The sequence below is a fragment of the Bipolaris oryzae genome, assembly GCF_000523455.1.
Source record: "Bipolaris oryzae ATCC 44560 unplaced genomic scaffold scaffold_35, whole genome shotgun sequence".
NCBI lineage: Eukaryota > Fungi > Ascomycota > Dothideomycetes > Pleosporales > Pleosporaceae > Bipolaris > Bipolaris oryzae.
The window spans coordinates 137,589-155,187 of record NW_006911311.1 but is presented as its reverse complement, the minus strand read 5'-3'; the positions used below and the strand labels follow the sequence as shown (position 1 = coordinate 155,187).

General features: G+C 49.2%; 7 protein-coding genes across 7 annotated transcripts; 5 read left to right on the top strand and 2 right to left on the bottom strand.

Moving 5' to 3' along the window:
- Window positions 1-554: 554 nt before the first annotated feature.
- On the top strand, window positions 555-2,617 carry COCMIDRAFT_24728 (uncharacterized protein; the record flags this gene model as incomplete). Its single annotated transcript, XM_007687883.1, has 2 exons — window positions 555-567; window positions 621-2,617. The coding sequence occupies 2 exons, from the start codon at window positions 555-557 to the stop codon at window positions 2,615-2,617; spliced, it is 2,010 nt and encodes a 669-aa protein (XP_007686073.1).
- Window positions 2,618-3,697: 1,080 nt separating this feature from the next.
- On the bottom strand, window positions 3,698-5,884 carry COCMIDRAFT_90249 (uncharacterized protein; the record flags this gene model as incomplete). Its single annotated transcript, XM_007687929.1, has 1 exon — window positions 3,698-5,884. One exon carries the CDS (start codon window positions 5,882-5,884, stop codon window positions 3,698-3,700), a length of 2,187 nt encoding a protein of 728 aa, XP_007686119.1.
- A 1,154-nt stretch (window positions 5,885-7,038) lies between these two features.
- On the top strand, window positions 7,039-8,512 carry COCMIDRAFT_90255 (uncharacterized protein; the record flags this gene model as incomplete). Its single annotated transcript, XM_007687928.1, has 2 exons — window positions 7,039-7,317; window positions 7,445-8,512. The coding sequence occupies 2 exons, from the start codon at window positions 7,039-7,041 to the stop codon at window positions 8,510-8,512; spliced, it is 1,347 nt and encodes a 448-aa protein (XP_007686118.1).
- A 323-nt stretch (window positions 8,513-8,835) lies between these two features.
- Window positions 8,836-9,387, top strand: COCMIDRAFT_35091 (uncharacterized protein; the record flags this gene model as incomplete). Its single annotated transcript, XM_007687896.1, has 3 exons — window positions 8,836-9,078; window positions 9,188-9,241; window positions 9,316-9,387. 3 exons carry the CDS (start codon window positions 8,836-8,838, stop codon window positions 9,385-9,387), a joined length of 369 nt encoding a protein of 122 aa, XP_007686086.1.
- A 2,523-nt stretch (window positions 9,388-11,910) lies between these two features.
- Window positions 11,911-13,015, top strand: COCMIDRAFT_90170 (uncharacterized protein; the record flags this gene model as incomplete). Its single annotated transcript, XM_007687927.1, has 3 exons — window positions 11,911-12,208; window positions 12,303-12,425; window positions 12,486-13,015. The coding sequence occupies 3 exons, from the start codon at window positions 11,911-11,913 to the stop codon at window positions 13,013-13,015; spliced, it is 951 nt and encodes a 316-aa protein (XP_007686117.1).
- Window positions 13,016-13,297: 282 nt separating this feature from the next.
- On the bottom strand, window positions 13,298-15,245 carry COCMIDRAFT_35089 (uncharacterized protein; the record flags this gene model as incomplete). Its single annotated transcript, XM_007687895.1, has 2 exons — window positions 13,298-14,738; window positions 15,019-15,245. 2 exons carry the CDS (start codon window positions 15,243-15,245, stop codon window positions 13,298-13,300), a joined length of 1,668 nt encoding a protein of 555 aa, XP_007686085.1.
- A 419-nt stretch (window positions 15,246-15,664) lies between these two features.
- On the top strand, window positions 15,665-17,473 carry COCMIDRAFT_90248 (uncharacterized protein; the record flags this gene model as incomplete). Its single annotated transcript, XM_007687926.1, has 3 exons — window positions 15,665-15,717; window positions 15,804-16,105; window positions 16,164-17,473. The coding sequence occupies 3 exons, from the start codon at window positions 15,665-15,667 to the stop codon at window positions 17,471-17,473; spliced, it is 1,665 nt and encodes a 554-aa protein (XP_007686116.1).
- Window positions 17,474-17,599: the final 126 nt, after the last annotated feature.

The window sequence follows — 17,599 nt, the reverse complement described above, 5'->3', positions numbered from 1 at the left end:
CGTAACCATAACCTTGGGAATGCTTTGGTCCTTTGTGTAGTTAAGTTGCTAAGGACTTCTCAAAAGGATCGGCATCCACTGCAAAGAGCATTCACTTTGTTGCTCTTGCGCCAAGGTGTGAAAGCGCGCACACGTGATCTTCGTCACTGCGAGGCAGCATGTCATGCCGTTCATGTCATGCCGTTTTAACAATGTCCGTTTAGTTTCTTTATGGGACAAAGGTCGCTAAAAATCCTTTATTGGGGTACATGTCTTCAGTTTGTGCTCTATATTAGGCAGTAAGGTCCGTCGCGCGCTCAGCACGCGGCGACACAGAGTGAAAGCATACTCGACCATTGCGAGAGATTTCTCGAACCCTTCTTACCACCAAACCAAGGTTTGTTCTAGAGCTGCCAAAATCCAAATTCTTCCATACAATCACCCTGTGTGCTTTTCCTTGACCCGTTCTCACATCGTTTTACCTACTCGCAACTCCATACTCAATTTGCACTGAACAACCTATATACTTCCAGAACATAGAAAAGTCCAAGGTACACATCAGTACCAACCACAAAATGGCTAATAGAGGTTTGTTGAAAACTCTTCTGACAACCCATTGCGCACTCGCTGACTTCCGACAGCTGTATACATCTCCGCTCAGGACCCAAGGCGCCTGATGCGCGAATTGCTGGAAATCATGCGCAATGACGAAGCCAATAACCACCTATCACTCTCTTGTATGAAGGCTATGGAAAGGTACCTTGTCACAAACCTCCACCAGTCGTCGCTCCCAATCTCACTGCTTGACGAGATTCGCGCAGCTGATAACCGGGCCGTCCAACAAGCTCGCCAGTTTGAGGCGTCCAGGGGGAACAGGGGCGTCTTGGGAGGGATATCGAAGGTATTTCAAGGGCTATTGACCTATCGAGAGGAGAATCAAAAGCGAGTATCACGTAATATCACTAGGTCCTTCTTGGTGACTAGATACGACCTGGGTGCCAATGAATCTCGGCCAGTCCACCACAAGCCACCACCAGCTCCTGCGAACACAAGAGGCTCATCTTCTACCGAGAAGGCTTCTAGCGTCGGTACTCCTCAGGAGTATAGATTGCCGAGTGATGTTAACCATGCTTTCTATATGGCTGACGACGAGGACGATACGGTTGTCGATGAACCTCTACTAGACCATCACCAACCACCATCAGCTCCAAATGCACGCGATTCATCATCGACTGAGAGGGCGTCTAGTGTAGGTACTCCCAAGGAGAATAGAGTACCACGTAATGTCAACCAAGCATTCTATGTGGCTGACGAGGATGATCCATTCGGTGAGCCGCCAGTCCATCACGAGCCACGACCAGCTCCTCTGAGTGCACGCGATTCATCGTCGACCGAGAGAGCTTCTAGTGTCGGTACTCCCAGCGAGAATAGATTACCGTGTGATGTCAACCAGGCCTTCTATGTAGCTGATGAGGACGAACCACCACGGCTTTCTCTGCCTTCACTTGCACAAACTTCGATCGACCAGACTTCGGCACCTAAGAGGAACAGGAGGGTCTTAGGGGAGATTTCGAGTATACCTTTGGGGCCAATGATTGGCACAGGTGAGAACCATTTGGGAGTACTGCGTAACATCAACCAATCCTTCTATGTGGCTGAAGATGACGATCCAGTCATCCATGAGTCTCCGCCAGTGACTGGACCCGCTAAAAATCATTTTGGAGGACCGCTTAACGCCAATCAATCCTTTCAGATCGCTGAAGACGACCCAGTCGTTGACGAGTCTCAACCAGTCCACCACGAGCCACCACGAGCTCCTCTCAATCCACGCACTCAAACTCCGATCAGGCAGCCTACCCGTGTTAGTAAACCCAAGACCAATACTCAGCAAAACGCAACCTCCACTCCCCGCCCAACTCAAAACGACCAGCCATACCGGAGGGTCATCGCCAACGCCAACCATGACGCAACCGTCACCCTGGACGAACTCGAACAGTCCTTCATTGAACAGACAGGTCCAGCAGACGATGGCTCCGACACAGAAGAAGCCACTGAGCCCGACACCCCGCCGGACCCCAACACCGCGCGCGCCCCCCATGTCTTTGAAGAAATCCCAAAAATCATAGTCACCGACTCCCGCGAAAACATCCAAGCCATCGTCGAAGTCGACCCCGCCGTCGAGCCCTCTCAACCCACCGAGAGATCCAGAGAACCCACCCCAAACGTCCCCGAATACAACTTCCTCAAGCATAAGAAAGCAGGTTACTGCAACAAAGCAGCCGCCGAACCACAACGCCTCTACCCCACCACGATCGTAGAAGAGAGAGACGAAATTCCTCCGAGCTGGTCGGCCCGACATATGGGAACGAGTCCAAGTTCTGGTCGTCCTGGCTGCTCGTCGCCGCCGATCCAAAGAGCCGGCTCGGCGTCCGTGGCTGCGACGAAGGCTACGAAGGGTACGAGGGGTACGAAGGGGAAGCAGGCGCAAAGTGTGGAGCCAAGGAGTACGAGGGCAAGACAGGTGCGTAGTGTGGAGACGAGGACTACGACTACGACGGGGAAGCGGGCGCGTGGGGCGGAGGCACAGACTCCGAAGAAGAGGGTTAGGAAGACTGGTGGGGGGAGGAAAGACGTGTAGGGATTGGGACAATAGGACGAAGAGTATTGTGTGGATTTTTTCCTTGTGGACGGTGTATTGTTGGCATTTTGGGCGGTCTTTGTTGCTGGTGTGTCTTTATACCCTGTTTTGTTCTTTTTTTCCCCTTTGTTGTTGCATCATTATGGTAAAATTTTAGAAGTTGCATCTTTGCTCTTGATAGTTTATGTCTGCTCGAGATCATTTTGAGTGCTGTTGCTGCTCTTGCTGTATTACTTTCTTTGTTGTTTTCTTGATAGGTGTATTATACCATAATCGATACTCGGCGCATTCCCGCTTGTACGTTGGTATGCGCACATGTTTTCATTGTCGCCCATAGTTCTAGCGCTTACTTGTTTCGTGGTTCCATAGCTTCCGTACATTTGAATGCTATTCCAACGTCATCCTACTGTTTGTCACCATGTATTTCATACTTGTGATATCAATTTCTAGGCCTTTACCTATGTTTTTATATGTCAAGTATTTTAATGATTAGCTAGATTAATATAGAGTATAATTCAGTTCCAGTCCTGTATAAAGTGTTCACCACTATCTTATACGACCCCCTTGGCGGCATAATCAATTGATCGAGTCGCTCCTAGAGTTGAGCAGTTAAAGGCTATGATTACTCGTAGCCACTGTGTCGATTTAGAAGATAGTTCAACGTGTTTTTGACCTAGAAGAAGGCTACTAGGCTCATAACTGTCGCACATGGTACTAAGTACCTCTGGAAAGAGAACATAAATGTACAAATCTCTCACTGTCGAAATCCAAGAGTAACTCCTAGATTTTCAAAACCATTTTAATATCAAAACTAAATACATTCCGATGGTTTGATTCCCTGGAAAGAGTTTCCAGATCTTAGCACTGAAGAAGCTTTCTTAATTGCACACTGATTGACTACTGTACTGACATTCCATATAAATACTATATCTAGCCACTTTATACATCCCGTGTCAGTCAATATAATAACTATTAACTATTAAATAAATGTTCATATACTTAACGCTGAGTAAGAAGAGTATTAGCTGAGTGATATCGATGCGTTTCTCTCATAAAGCTTGCATAGCGAAGACAGCTGACCTATATGATGCGAAAATTTGCAACCCTTTCGCCAAACTCTGCGCCATCAATAACTCCCTGCTTCATACGAGCCGGTACAACAGTAGGCCCAATATGAGCGCAAGGAATTGGCATGACTGGCTTAGTGTTAGTTGCCGTCCCAGCTACCTCGCTGGCGTTGAAATTATCGATCCTCCGTAACGTCATTAGCACGGCCGAACCTTTTACTCGGCAAACCAGATCCCCTGGCCGTGTAATGCGAGAGCCCATGCCCACGAGACCCGATGCCGTACGGTACACGATACGGCACATTGATGGCCACGTCATGCACTCAAGGAACCCGCCAGCAGTGGCGCCTTCTGCGCGCCGCCGCAGCTCAACTTGCACCTCGGCCGGCAGGCTATCGAAGACTGAGCGAACAGGCAGATAGCTCCTGTCATCATCAACGTCACCAGTTTCAGATAACGCGCTGCGAAGCAGCTCGTGATACTCGAGAATGTAGGCAGCAAACGATCGACGGTGTTCCTCTAGCGTCTGATTCGACCCTATATCGCTGTCTGGATCATCCTTTTCCCGCGTGCCGAGCGAGAGGGTCATTGAGAGTGAGTCCAGCACAACCAGCGCGTCGTAACTGGGGCTTGTAGACGTATTACCTTGCTGTTCGGTAGGGTAGATCAGCTCCCATACGTGATCGAGCCAGAAAGGGTTTTGCTTTGTCCTTTCTCGCGCCAAGTGCGTGACGGGGAAGTCTGTCGTTTCCATGCGGCGCGAAACAGCAGAGATCTCGTCGATCACCCAACCTCGTACCAGAAGATGTGGAAGCGATGTCCCGTTCTCACAATCAACTCCACCCTCGAAGCTGATCTCATCGTCTTCAGTCGCAGTCGCAGCAACCGGGTAGTCGATCGGTGTGGTACGGTTAATACTATGCCAGTCAGGCACCCAGCTGGGCATCCTAGCTTCGTGCTGCGGGTCCCAATCACGCTGCTCTAAGGAAGGGTCATTCTCGTGATCGACAAAGCTGACAACGTGCAGATTTTTCGTCTTCTGGATGAAGTTGACGGCTAGTCTCGTGTATATGACCCCCCGCGTACGCGTGTAGTCAGGTTGAATTACAGGCTCGCCGCCAAGGATGGCCATAGGGTGACCAAGTAAACTAAAGACACGGTCACGCGGGTCGGTTACGCGCAAGATGCGCGTCCAGTGCATAGCAGTCAGAAAGTCGCACTTAGGGGTGTCATCTTCCTTAGTAGCCCAGACCATCACGATGTGATGGGCGACCCACGACGCTAGACCGAGATGCGTCACCAGCGAGGCACCGCTGTAATCCAAAAATTGGACGAAGCGGCCCGTTAGTTCCCAGTCGATAAAATCGACATCTAGAGCCCAATTTTCGTTCTCAACAGTAGTTGCATTGCCAGAAAAAATCCCCTTATCAGATTTGGTACTGTCATCGGCGGGCTTCAGAGCCGTGATCAAGAGAGCCTGGCGGGCGAGACCAAGCTCTTGCACAATCCACGCACGGTGGAAGTATTCAATGTCGAAGAAAAATCTGATAGCCTCCCACTTGTATGCCTGCTCCTCAAATCGGCGCCGGTCGTCCTCGGATAAATGAGCGACGTCGGCGGTGGGGTCAGCTAGGTAGTCGTGGTGAAGGAGGATACGCGCATCGCAGAGGCCAGTCTCGGGGTCTTTCATGAAAGCGTGTATGAAGCGGATGGCGTCCTGGGTTAGGAAGCGACCAACTTCGCTCGTTTCCCAGCCGAGCCACGAGAGGACACGACTCGCGCCGGCATAGATGAAAGACATGAGTTTGACTTGGGAGAGGCGTTCTTGCAGGTCATCCTGGTTGATGCACACTGCGTCAACCCATAACCGCCGCACTGGTTGTCGTTGCGCTGGTGCCTTGCCTGCATCTAGCTCTTCGCTGCCCCCAGCAACTGGTCGGTGTCGGAAGGCCGTCAGCGCCCCATGCAGGTTCTCTGTCACAGACAGCGTCGCTCCATCTATGGTGATGTCGCGCCGCTTTTGTGGGTCACCCCAAACGTATGATATGGCCTCGTACGGCTCCGCTTCCATTGCCTGCGGCACCAGCCGCCCGACGATGGGGTCCGAGAATTTGCCGGCTTCAAGCTCAAAGACGCGGATGAACTTGGGGGCGAGAGGGTGATAGAAGTCGGGGAAGGGATGACGGCTTATGTCCTTCATGCTGATCGGTAGCGGGGATCTTAGTGTAAAGCAATATGTCTACTAAGAGGGACGGTGTCGAGTAAAAGTGGGGTGACAGCCTACACAGTCCGTGCACTACAGGGATGCTCCATGGTCGTGCTGCGCTCTGATTAGCTGCGTACAGAATTTGGGTGCTGGGGCTCGAACTTACTGTGTAGATTATGCAAAAGGGTGGGGATTTGTGTGACCTAAGAGGAGACATTAAGTTATTAATTTACAGTTAGAGTACATCTCATGAATTTCTTGACATGGTGCTTTCAAGCCGTTCATCTAATCTTGTCTGACGCAGCATTATCGCGACACTGAGTGGATGTGGAGTAATTCTGGTCCATCAAGCTACGTGTAAGTCCTGGGAGCAGTCTCCCACCAAATCTTTTACACAACCTAAAAACAGATATAACTTGGTAGATTGCCATGTCTAGAAAGCATATGGTTTTGACGTCTTCAACTTACCTTAACTGTAATATTCATCTTGTTCCGCATGAGTAGCAACGCAAAATTTAGAATGTCGTAGTCAAGTCCCTCATGATGTGGCGAGACACACACACACCCCGAAACCAGACGCGCCCTAAGTGCTTCGGCCCGAGTCTATGTTTAAAATACAACAGCATTGGTTCGTATTCTTATCATCTCTAGAATTACTGTATATCTTCTCGTGAACAACCCTACTTTTCGTAACCTTGAAATTGCGGCTTTGTGGTTACTATTACCGCCTTGTTACGAATACAGGAACCTTGAGGAGCGAGTTTTGAGAAGAAAAAGAATTGAGTTTTCGGGTTCGGGGAAATGTATACAAGTGGGCCTGTTGGCTGAGTAAGAGGCGCGGGACGCGGGCTCTTGGTGATCTTAAATAGCCGGATAAACACCACGCCAACTATTAGCCCAAATTACAGCAAAGATTATTCTGAATAGCATTATGAAATCCAGAGAAAGCACTAGACGTGTTACTTAGTACAGTACTTTTCATTTACTCAATTTTTGTAGCTAAGCAGTGCGTGGTGTTGGCGTTATGGAGGAGTTGTGCTGTTGTGGTTGGAGGGCTTTTTATCCGACTACGTACTTCAGTTCCACAAGAGGCGGGGTCTTTTCTGCGGACGTGTCGTAAGATTAAACATCTTCACCGCAACCCGACAATGGCTTCCCAAGATCATAAACCAGATTCGGACTCATATTGGCAGCGAACCCCAACTCTGGCATTGAAACAAACTCTATGCCTTTACTGCTGGGACATATCGTCCAATCTCAAACGATGCATCGCTTGCAAACGGGTCTCATACTGCTGCGTAAAGTGCCAAAAGCAAGACTGGAACAGAAACCACAAGCGAATCTGCAAGGAGCTTGTTGCTTTGAACAAGCAGAAAGGATATGTGCCCTCAGCTGGCAGGCATTGGAACGATTACCGTGACGAGCAGGTACATGACTCGCCTCAATTCGCTAGACAACCGACCAGATTCTGAGATACCTTTTAGGATTTAGATTTCTCAAGATTGGGTACTCCTGATCTCTGTGAAATTGGAACATTGGTTGGGTATGTCTGAGAACCACCTGCCAACAAACTATGACCATATTGTATTCATCATTAGGCTAACACTTGCAGTTAGCTACGAACCATATTGCTATCACTGTTACAGAAGAGAATCTCAGCTTGAAGATGGTGCGAAGCTTAACGCTTGCCGATCCTGCCATCTTACCTCGTTCTGCACCTCTTGCCAACAAACACATCCATCCGCAGAGTGCGCGACCTTGCAAGATGTTGCAATTGATGAGAAGTTTTTCGTAAATCTCTACCGGCGCACGGGAAATACCTTGACCATCTCTATCTCGCAATTTCCCAGGAGCCGATATTGTCTTCTCTCTTCTGCAGCCGATTGGTATGATTACTACACGAGGCTCTCAGACAAGCGTGGCTTGATCTTCAAAATGAACCGGGATTTAAAGTACCGCGCAAATGACTCCAGAGAACAAGTATTCGTCGAACATATGAGATACGGTACCAATGCGACAACTATCCACCTCACCTTAATCGCTGCTTTGGAGGCGACAATGCCCAATATCGGCACCCGAGATTCGATCAACCTTCACATTATGGGTGCAGCTAGTATGGAATCTGCCTCTGTTACGGCATTTGAGGAGCTATTGCACCTCCTCCCGTCACTGAAAGCACTTCGTTTATCATTCGTGGGGCTAAATGTAGAAACCCAGACGCCATCCACTCTTCAGTGCTGTACCATGTGTACCAAGGCGGGACGGTCGATTTCCATCACCACCTGGAGAGGTTCATATCACGCATACGTCGAAACCAAATTCTACAAGACGCCAGATCTAGCAGCAGCCTTTCACTCTGGATTTTCGGTAGACGAACAAGCGAGCTGGTACCCAACCATCAGGTACCTTGCGCACGCTCCGCATCCAACACTCTTTACTGCGTATAGATTCTTTGAGATTGAGGGAGAGATGAGATTTTGGAAGAGTCTAGGAGCGGAATTTGTAAAGGAAGCTGAAGTAAACAAGTGGAAGGGAATGTCTCCTTCGCTCGCAGTGTGTGGGGACAAGCCGAACGAGGTGCTCTACAAAAATCATTGGTGGTATATTGTGAAACAAAGGTAACACAGAGATGTAGATGATTATTGTGATTGTAAATCGGGAATCGGAGTAATGGAATTAATCTTCATCAACATGAGTTTTCTTTGCGTACCGTGTGGAAGTAGCTGTCTCGGCTCTCCGCCCGCTTGGCCGCTGTCGCGTTGCTATGCATGCACGTCAAAACACATCTCCCAATCAAACCACTCCGCTTCATGCATACGCATGCATAAGATATTATACGAGGCCACCACTTCCCTCTCTCTGCCTTGTACCTCACCTTGCAAATGCACCTCACCACTCCCTCCCTCCACCTCTTCCTTCTCTTTGCGCACTTCATCTACATGACCATGGCAACCCAGAGTGCCGCCGATTCATCTCCCGTGACGCGCATCGCAACATTTAGGTTCCGCGATGAAGTGACACCGGAGCAGAAGGGCGACCGCACCGCAGCTTTTCTGGCGCTCTATGCTGAGCATCCCGAGTTGTTGATCGAAGGACCCAAGGGAGGGAGGCCGTTGAATACGCCGCTCAATCTGACGAATGTGAAGAGGGAGAGTGTCTGGGATACAGGGTTTGTGGTTGTTTTCAAGGTAGGTCAATTCCACTTCGTTGCGTGTGGGGTGTATTGGACTGAAGAAGGGGGGAAGTTCAGCGAGTCTGGATGGGGTTGAGAAAGTAGAGGAAGCTGATGAGTGGTAGGACGAAGCTGCGAGACAAAAGTTTGATCTCGATCCTGGGCATGACAGGTTGAAGGTAAGTCTTCTTGGCCTACACATTTTGTTTTCTTGTTTGCATTTGAATGTTTGATAAACTAATCGATGATGCAGGAGGAGACGGATCCGTTGCTGGAGCAGGTATTTGTGTACGATTTTGTTGCACAGCCAAACTTGGGTTGGTGAGAGTAATATTGTTGAAAGGTCGTGCTGAGAGTCAAAGAAATGATTGGTTGAATGATAGCTGTATAGAAGCAGAAATTCCGAAAGCGCGATGTCTGGCCAAGTAGTACATAATCCCATTCACTGTGTTCAGAGAGATTTTCTGTATTTGTTTCCTTCTTTTAAGGCCCACATGCATCTGGACTTATCTGTACAAATCTCCACCAACAATTCCTGCCCTCCATCACTACCTATGATTTCGAACGCTGCCTCCGCTGGCCCAAAGGATGTCATCAAAATTGAAGTAGATGTTCAGGTTAGGCGTGATGTTGACGTAGACTGATGGAAGGCCAACCTCGAGAGTACATCCGCGGAAAAGGCCAGAGAAGCATGTAAACCCTAGTTGACGCGACTCCAGGTCCTTGATCGGCATAGGAGTCGTATCGTCAGTTAGTAAGCATTGGGCGAGGTGTGCCAGGCGATAAATGAAGAGGAGAAAACGATGGAGAAATTACCCAATGAGGTCGCGACCTTATCTAATGCATACCAAATTCACCTATCAGGGAGGATAGCGGACGTAAAATGTCAAAATTGCAGTTGGAGAACATTCGGTCAGACCTGATGGTCAAACTTTGCTTATTATCTGTGGGTGTTCTCTCTAATGATGGTACGACCGCCTCTGTATCTTCTCAAGGACCTTACAAACATCTCTTTACCTGCTCAAAGAATGTGTCCCACGTAAGACCACGGTCCGTACTTGGGAAAGTATCTACCAGGTGCGCACTAAGATAGGTAATGACGGTGGTGTTATGCCAAAAGAACCTAACTATTTTGACGATAATGTCTTCCTGTTCAATGTCTAACAGGAGCAGTGTCACGCAAGTGTGTGCACTATTGTGATCTATGATGGAGAATTAAAGCGAACGAACTCTTCATTCGAACCCATTCAATGAAGTACGCGCTCGTACGACTGGTAAGCGCGGAACCCAAAAGCGATTTCACTGCAGTATTGGAAACACATCATGACTTAGTCTTTATTTTCTCGGCCTGTAATATCATGATAAGAGCGGTTGTATCATCATGCCGTAATACGATCTTACAGCTACTTACGCTGTATGCTAAAATCTATAGAACTCGAAAACCTACCAGGGTCGTTTTAGCCAGCAGAGTATCTGTGGTCCTGAGTCGGCAGAAATAGAGTGACATTGCAAAGGGTCCCGATGAAGGATATGGGCTGATACTACCTTCTATCATGTAACTGACTGATCAAAGTCAATCATATAAAGCTGGCCCATGATGTCCAGTTGAAATTCTCATCAAGTCATCACCACCATCTCTTTCACTATAAACATCTCTGCTGGCCTTGAGGAGCTTCTACAACATCATCAATCATCATGCATTTTACCGCCGCCCTATTCGCAGCTTGCCAGCCCTCCTGCCATCTGTGCAAGCCGATATTCCACATGGCAACTGGATTCAGCTTGACCCTTACATTGCATACGTGTACAAGGATGATCAGATGCTTTATTCGAACCATAATCTCCACTAGGACTGACAGCTTACCACCCAGGTCTGCAATAAGAGTTACGTTTCCTCTATGGTAACTACTTTCATGACCTAATTCCTCCGGGACACGCGACCGTGTTAACAACATAGGGGCGAAATACATCATTGAACGCGGCAGAGTAAGATTATTCCCCATTCTCTCGGAATAGACCTAGGCGACATGCCTGAAGTGTGTCGCCTGTACTAGCTATGGTTTGAATGGTGCTGATTGATGAGAGAAGCACAATAAGCAGGCTCAGAATTGTTGGTTATGATGTCGATAGAATCACTAAGAATGTTTTTATCAACAGATCTCCTTACAAGGCTTGTGATATCGAAGGCCGCGGCTATTAAGGATTTGGTGTAGGTGATATGAATAGAGAGAACTGGGACACGTAGATTAGTATTGCGGCGTTAATCTTGATCAGGAGGAGGCCTGTTCTTCGAGCTTTGCGTCTCTCACTTCTGATTGAGGATTTTGCTTGTGCTTGTGAGAAGGCATCGTCTCACTGTAACTTTTCCAAGTTCTCAGCATGTCACCCTCTTTGCCTCCATGCCCACATCAAGTTTATCTATGAGAAAGATGGTTTGATCTCACCATGGCTGGTAGCAGGATATCTCCTTCCTTCAAACCAGTCACTCAGAAATTGAAATTGTTATGGCACTCACTCAAAGAAGTATAGTGTCTTGTCACCTACCTGGTATTTGTAGCTGCCTCGAGACTATACCACAGAATCAACCTTACATAACACTTCTATTTGAACTCTACTAGCCAAAATTCTCTATAGCAAACATCACTACTCTGATTCACCCAGTCCCGAACTTCGGGTGGTGAAATGAATGCTTTCACCGCCAAGGACTCACCTGTTTGCTCTCTGCTTATGTAACGCAAACGCACTTAAAGCTCTGTTATTTTGAATCCCAACAACACATCTCACTACTCAGCTACTCAGGCTGATTCTCATTATCTGTCTTCCAACTTACTTATAGCTATCACTCACAATGTCTACACCAGACGATGCCAACCTCAGAGCCCTACTTCTTCTTTCTAAGGAGAGTCTTTTAGCACGTGCTCGCGAAAGCCTTCTCAGAGGTTTGCCCGATGACGATCTGGCCGAGTTAGTTGCGCAAATGGTCAGCCGAGACAAGCCCCGAGGTGATCTAGAAGAGATCGCACGCATGATGCTAGATGTCCTTGTAAGGCGTGATGCTCAGAATGATGCCCTCCTCAGTCTCACTACGAATGACAACTCCACTGCTGCAGCAAGCACTGAAGAGATCCGAGTCAAGTATACATCAGGTAAAGGAAGATTTTACACTAAACTATAGAACACTTACTGACAGAGAATAAAAAGAAGGTACACAGACGGTTGCCAAAACTGGGGTTGTCTCAGATGTATCGCCGGAAATCAGAACATCTCATGGTCGTCTGTCGATGCGAAAGCGACCCGCTAGCGAGCAATCTGTTTCTACCATGGAAGAGACCGCAAGTGCAAAGCGTGCAAAACATGAAGATGGTACGTGATGTAGGCTCGAATATTCCACCATCACAGCTAACAACCTCTTAGTGGCAACAGAAGATACGGCGCCTTCACTTCGTACTTGGGACCAAGAACAGATAGCCGGAAAGACGGTACAAGTCGCCGGAGTTGTGTACTGGAATCCCTACAAGGAGTGCTACTTCAAGCTAGCTCTTGAAAATGACAAGGACCGTATCGCCAACCTTATCGCCGACGAATTTGATGCTGAATATCTTTCTGAATCAGACCACATCGACACATGGAAAGATATGTTGAAGAATCCAAAACACTACATGAAAAAGCGATGGTGCGTCGGCCGGGCTCTTAATGAGAAAGAGGAAGAATTCCTGGGTGACGATAACATGAGCACCAAAAAGACGACGTGTACAAGCTGCATCCAGCAACAGCGGATCTGTGCCCGCCTGGTCAATTTCGCCGGATCGATTAAGCTTGCCTTCTTTCCCTTGCCACCCCAACTGCAATGCGTTGATGAGATAGCCGAACAGGGTTTCTGGTCGCAGTCATCAAAGTACGATGAGGATGATTGCTCCGAGGATGTTTCAGTCACTGGTCAGGAACGGGATTAGGGATGCTGCCGTAGGATGCTGCCGTAATCGCTCGACAACCCTGATCCTAGCATCCGATCCGTACCACTGCCGTCACGCATGTAGCCCTTTGAATGTGGCGGAGCGGTGATGGATATTCATGTATGGCAATAGGGAAAGTGAATGCCATGAGGGGCCATGTGTACAAATAGTCAGGATGCTAATACATAAATACAAATCTCATTCCCCGTTCGATAACAAATTATGCATCATGCGCGCGAAAAAAAGTGTATATTCTTAATCTCTTTTTATTTTCTCCTCGCTCTAGCTTTGATCACTACCAAGCACAGCGTACGCGTTGGTGATATCTTGTTTAGAATATTGTCTCTGTTCAGCCTTCCTCTTTTTTCTATCCGCTTCTCTTAACTGGCGCTTCTTCTTCTTGTTCGAAACATTCTCCGTCACTACCTCAACGCCAGCAGAGACGTAGATCTCTTCAATTAAAGCTCGCAACTCGTCGTGGTTTGCCAATATGCGCTTTGACTGTCCTGGTACGCCAAAACCTTCGGGTATCGATGGAAGAGTGCGCATACGTTGATCCAAGCTAAGTAGGGAATCATGTAACCTCTGATCTGCCTTTGGTTTGACTACAAGCCATACGCTCACGATCTGACTGAACATGCGCAGTGAGTATAATGCGGATTGTAGGCGAGCCATGAGTTGTACAAAAGCCCAAGTATTGTCAAAATCGCCGTTGATAACCCGGAGTACCAGAGGAATCGCAGGGGCGCTTTTCAGCTCAGCAAGTACCATACTAAGCGCGAATAGTGGCCAAAGTAGCATGGTTTGAAGCTTTCTAGAAGTAGCCCAGTCCAACAGGGTGCGAATCTGTCGCTCAAGGTCTGTGATTGGTGTTGGCAGATCCACTAGAGAGTATGTAGCCACCTCTTGTACAGCAACAACCTGCGCTTTCCGTCTATATTCCTGGACAACCATCTTTTCCGATGCTAGCAAAGAGTAAGCCATCGCGCGGATATCGCAGCCCATATTCCACGCGGATGCTTGGCTGGGGTCTTCCATCAGTAGGGGCATGTAAACAAACGGGGTATCAGAATGTTCCAGAGCTTGGTGCACGAACTCTGAAACACGAACGTCCAATTCGGGTAGACTGGAAAGAATGTTCTCTGAGTCGGATTTGTATATCGGGGCCACAACTTCGGCAATGTACCTTTTAGTAAAGTCTAGGTACGATGTAGAGTCTTCATCCACGCCCTTGGCATTGCGGACAAGATCGTTGGCGGTATCCTGAGGACCTTGCAGAAGAGCGAAGGCAAACGGTAACAAGCTTTTTAACTGCAACTTCTTTTGGATCTCGTTAGGCGAATATGCCTTGATGGCAGTAACTACTTCAGCATCATGTAGAAATACTATGAGCGTGTCTACGCAATAGTCGTAAAGAACGAGATCTGTATCGCTGGTGAAGATGATGGATTTGGCATTTTCTTTAGCATGTAATGCACACCAATCGTCTGCTTCTCCGGGTACAATGTGCGTCCTCGAGGCAAAGGGTGACTTTTGTAACGCTTCTTGCAGCGCTGGAGCAAGGAAGGCATAAGATATCGAACCCAGGTACGTGGGAACTGGGCAAGCAATTGTCGAGTAATTTGCACGGAGCTGCTGCACACGCCTGTTGTTCTGTTCGGTCCTGGACAGCCTCTCAGTCCTCTTTGATGGAGGCAGGGCTCCGTCGAAGAAGATGGCGACCCTGGCGAAGCGCAATCAGCGATGGAGGTCGTGGGTCAATCATTGGCATAAGTTCAGCATAAAAGATGTGGAGATCCGTTGCACCCGAGGGTACACCGCTGGCCTGGCGGACATTTGACAGTGCAAATGTTGGAATTCCGACCAAACCCCTGTGCGAAGAGCGGTGAATGAGGCGACATTTGTGCGCACCTTATTGGTTTTGCAGCGAAGTTCCGTGGGATGGAATGTCGATTTGGTGTGCACACCGGCAAGGCGACGAAAAGCAACGACGGTTCACTCACACCTTGATGTTGTTGGCTTCCAGAGCAGTTAACCAGCCAAGAGCCTGAGAGACGATGTCTGAATAAGAGGGCATTCGCGAGGCGCTAGCCGTAGTTGCAAGAGCCAGTTTGTGAGCATGATAGGCGAGTGCGGGCCCATCGACCACGGCCGAATAGCCGTCGAGCTGGTCGGAGGAAAAGCGAGTGGCGTATGGCTCCAGACGTCTAGCGAGTCCCTGGATGCCCATGTTGTCTGGGGCAACTGCACGGCTGTGCAGAACCCGGTTTCGACAGGGTGGAGTATCGGGTGATGCAGGTGTTGAGGGCTCTGCAATCAGGCCTTTTTTCTTTGGCCTCAGCCCGGGAGGCAAAAGAGTAAGAGCTTGTCGAGAGACACAACAGGCGCCTCGACCTTGAATGCAGCTCTAGCGCGTGCAGGCAGCGGCTGTTGGGAATGGACAAGAGAAAATCTGGTGAAGATAGTCGAGCGTGGCGTTGTCTTTCTCTAGGATGAGCTAGCTCCGGCGTCATCCCGCGAGGTGGGGGGAAGCAGGAGCTGCCCCTCTCCCCAGCCTAAAAGTTGCCCGCTGCTGCCACGCCCCAACACTCCTCTCAATTGCTTTGATCTTTCGTTGCATTGTTTCAAGCAAACACTCACACATCCATCATGAGCGTCCGAACTGTCGAATTGAAGCCTTTCCAGGACCAGAAGCCCGGAACGTAAGTTGCAACTCCAAGCTCGGCTCGTCCCATAGAGAGAGCTCCGTAGTGTAGTGCATGGCAAGCAGCTAACCACGACGCTATAGCTCTGGCCTCCGCAAGAAGGTCAAGGTCTTCCAGCAGGAGCACTACTCGGAGGCCTTCGTTACCAGTATCCTCCTGTCTATTCCCGAAGGCGTCGAGGGCTCGTTCCTTGTCGTTGGTGGTGATGGTCGTTACTGGAACCCTGAGGTCACTCAGGCCATTGCTAAGATTGGTGCTGCCTATGGCGTCAAGAAGCTCTTGATCGGTCAGAATGGCATCATGAGCACGCCTGCCGCCAGTCATCTCATCCGTATCCGCAAGGCGACGGGTGGTATCCTGCTGACTGCCAGCCACAACCCCGGTGGTAAGTGACTGCCCCTCTCGTCTCATGTAGTTCCGCTCCAGAATCTAACACCTCTCAGGCCCCGAGGAGGACTTTGGCATCAAGTACAACTTGGCCAACGGTGCCCCTGCTCCCGAGAGCGTCACCAACAAGATCTACGAAACCTCCAAGACGCTCACCTCATACAAGATCGCCGACATTCCTGATATCGACCTCAGTACCATTGGCACACAAAAGTATGGAGAGCTCGAAGTTGAGATTGTCCACTCCACTGAGGACTACCTCAAGATGCTCAAGGACATCTTCGACTTCGATCTCATCAAGTCTTTCCTCAAGGAGCACCCTGATTTCAAGGTTCTCTTTGACGGTCTGAGCGGCGTCACTGGCTCCTACGGAGTTGACATCTTCGAGAAGGAGCTCGGTATCCCCAACAGCACGCAGAACTGCGTCCCCAAGCCAGACTTTGGTGGTCACCACCCTGACCCTAACCTCGTGTACGCCAAGTCGCTGGTCGACGCCGTTGACAAGAACGGAATTCACTTTGGTGCTGCCAGTGATGGTGACGGTGACCGAAACATGATCTACGGCGCCAAGTCATTTGTTTCCCCCGGTGACAGTCTGGCTATCATTGCTCACCACGCAGAGCTCATTCCATACTTCAAGAAGCAGGGCATCTACGGTCTTGCCCGTAGTATGCCCACGTCTGGTGCGATTGATCTTGTCGCTAAGGCGAAGGGTGTTGAGTGCTACGAGGTGCCCACTGGCTGGAAGTTCTTCTGCGGTCTTTTTGATTCCAACAAGATGAACATTTGCGGCGAGGAGAGTTTCGGAACCGGTAGCAACCATATCCGTGAGAAGGACGGTCTGTGGGCTGTTGTCGCATGGCTGAACATCCTGGCTGGCGTCGGACAGAAGACTGGTACCACACCCAGCATTGCTTCAGTCCAGAAGGACTTCTGGAAGGCTTACGGACGTACCTTCTTCACCCGATACGACTACGAGGGCTGCGAGACCGAGGGTGCCAACAAGGTCACGAGCCACATGAAGGAGCTCATCACCACCAAGAAGGACGAGTTTGTTGGTTCAACCATCGCTGGTCGCAAGGTCACCGAGGCGGACGACTTCTCGTACACAGATCTCGACGGCAGCGTCAGCAAAAACCAGGGTATCTACGTCAAGTTCGATGACGGCAGTCGCATTGTCGTGCGTCTATCCGGTACAGGAAGCAGCGGTGCCACCATCCGTCTGTACATCGAGAAGCACACTAGCGACGAGTCTACATACGACTTGGATGCCCAAGACTTCCTCAAGGACAACGTCAAGCTTGCGACTGATCTCCTGAAGCTCCAGGAGTACATTGGCCGTACCGAGCCTGATGTCAAGACATAAGCGTGTTGCTGGAATGGATATGGGTGTAGAGTAATGAGCATGATGAGACGATTAGGCCACGATCGCACGACTTTAGCATGATAGTAAATTGTAAAAGTAACAACGTAGTGTTTGTGTTCTGCCAAG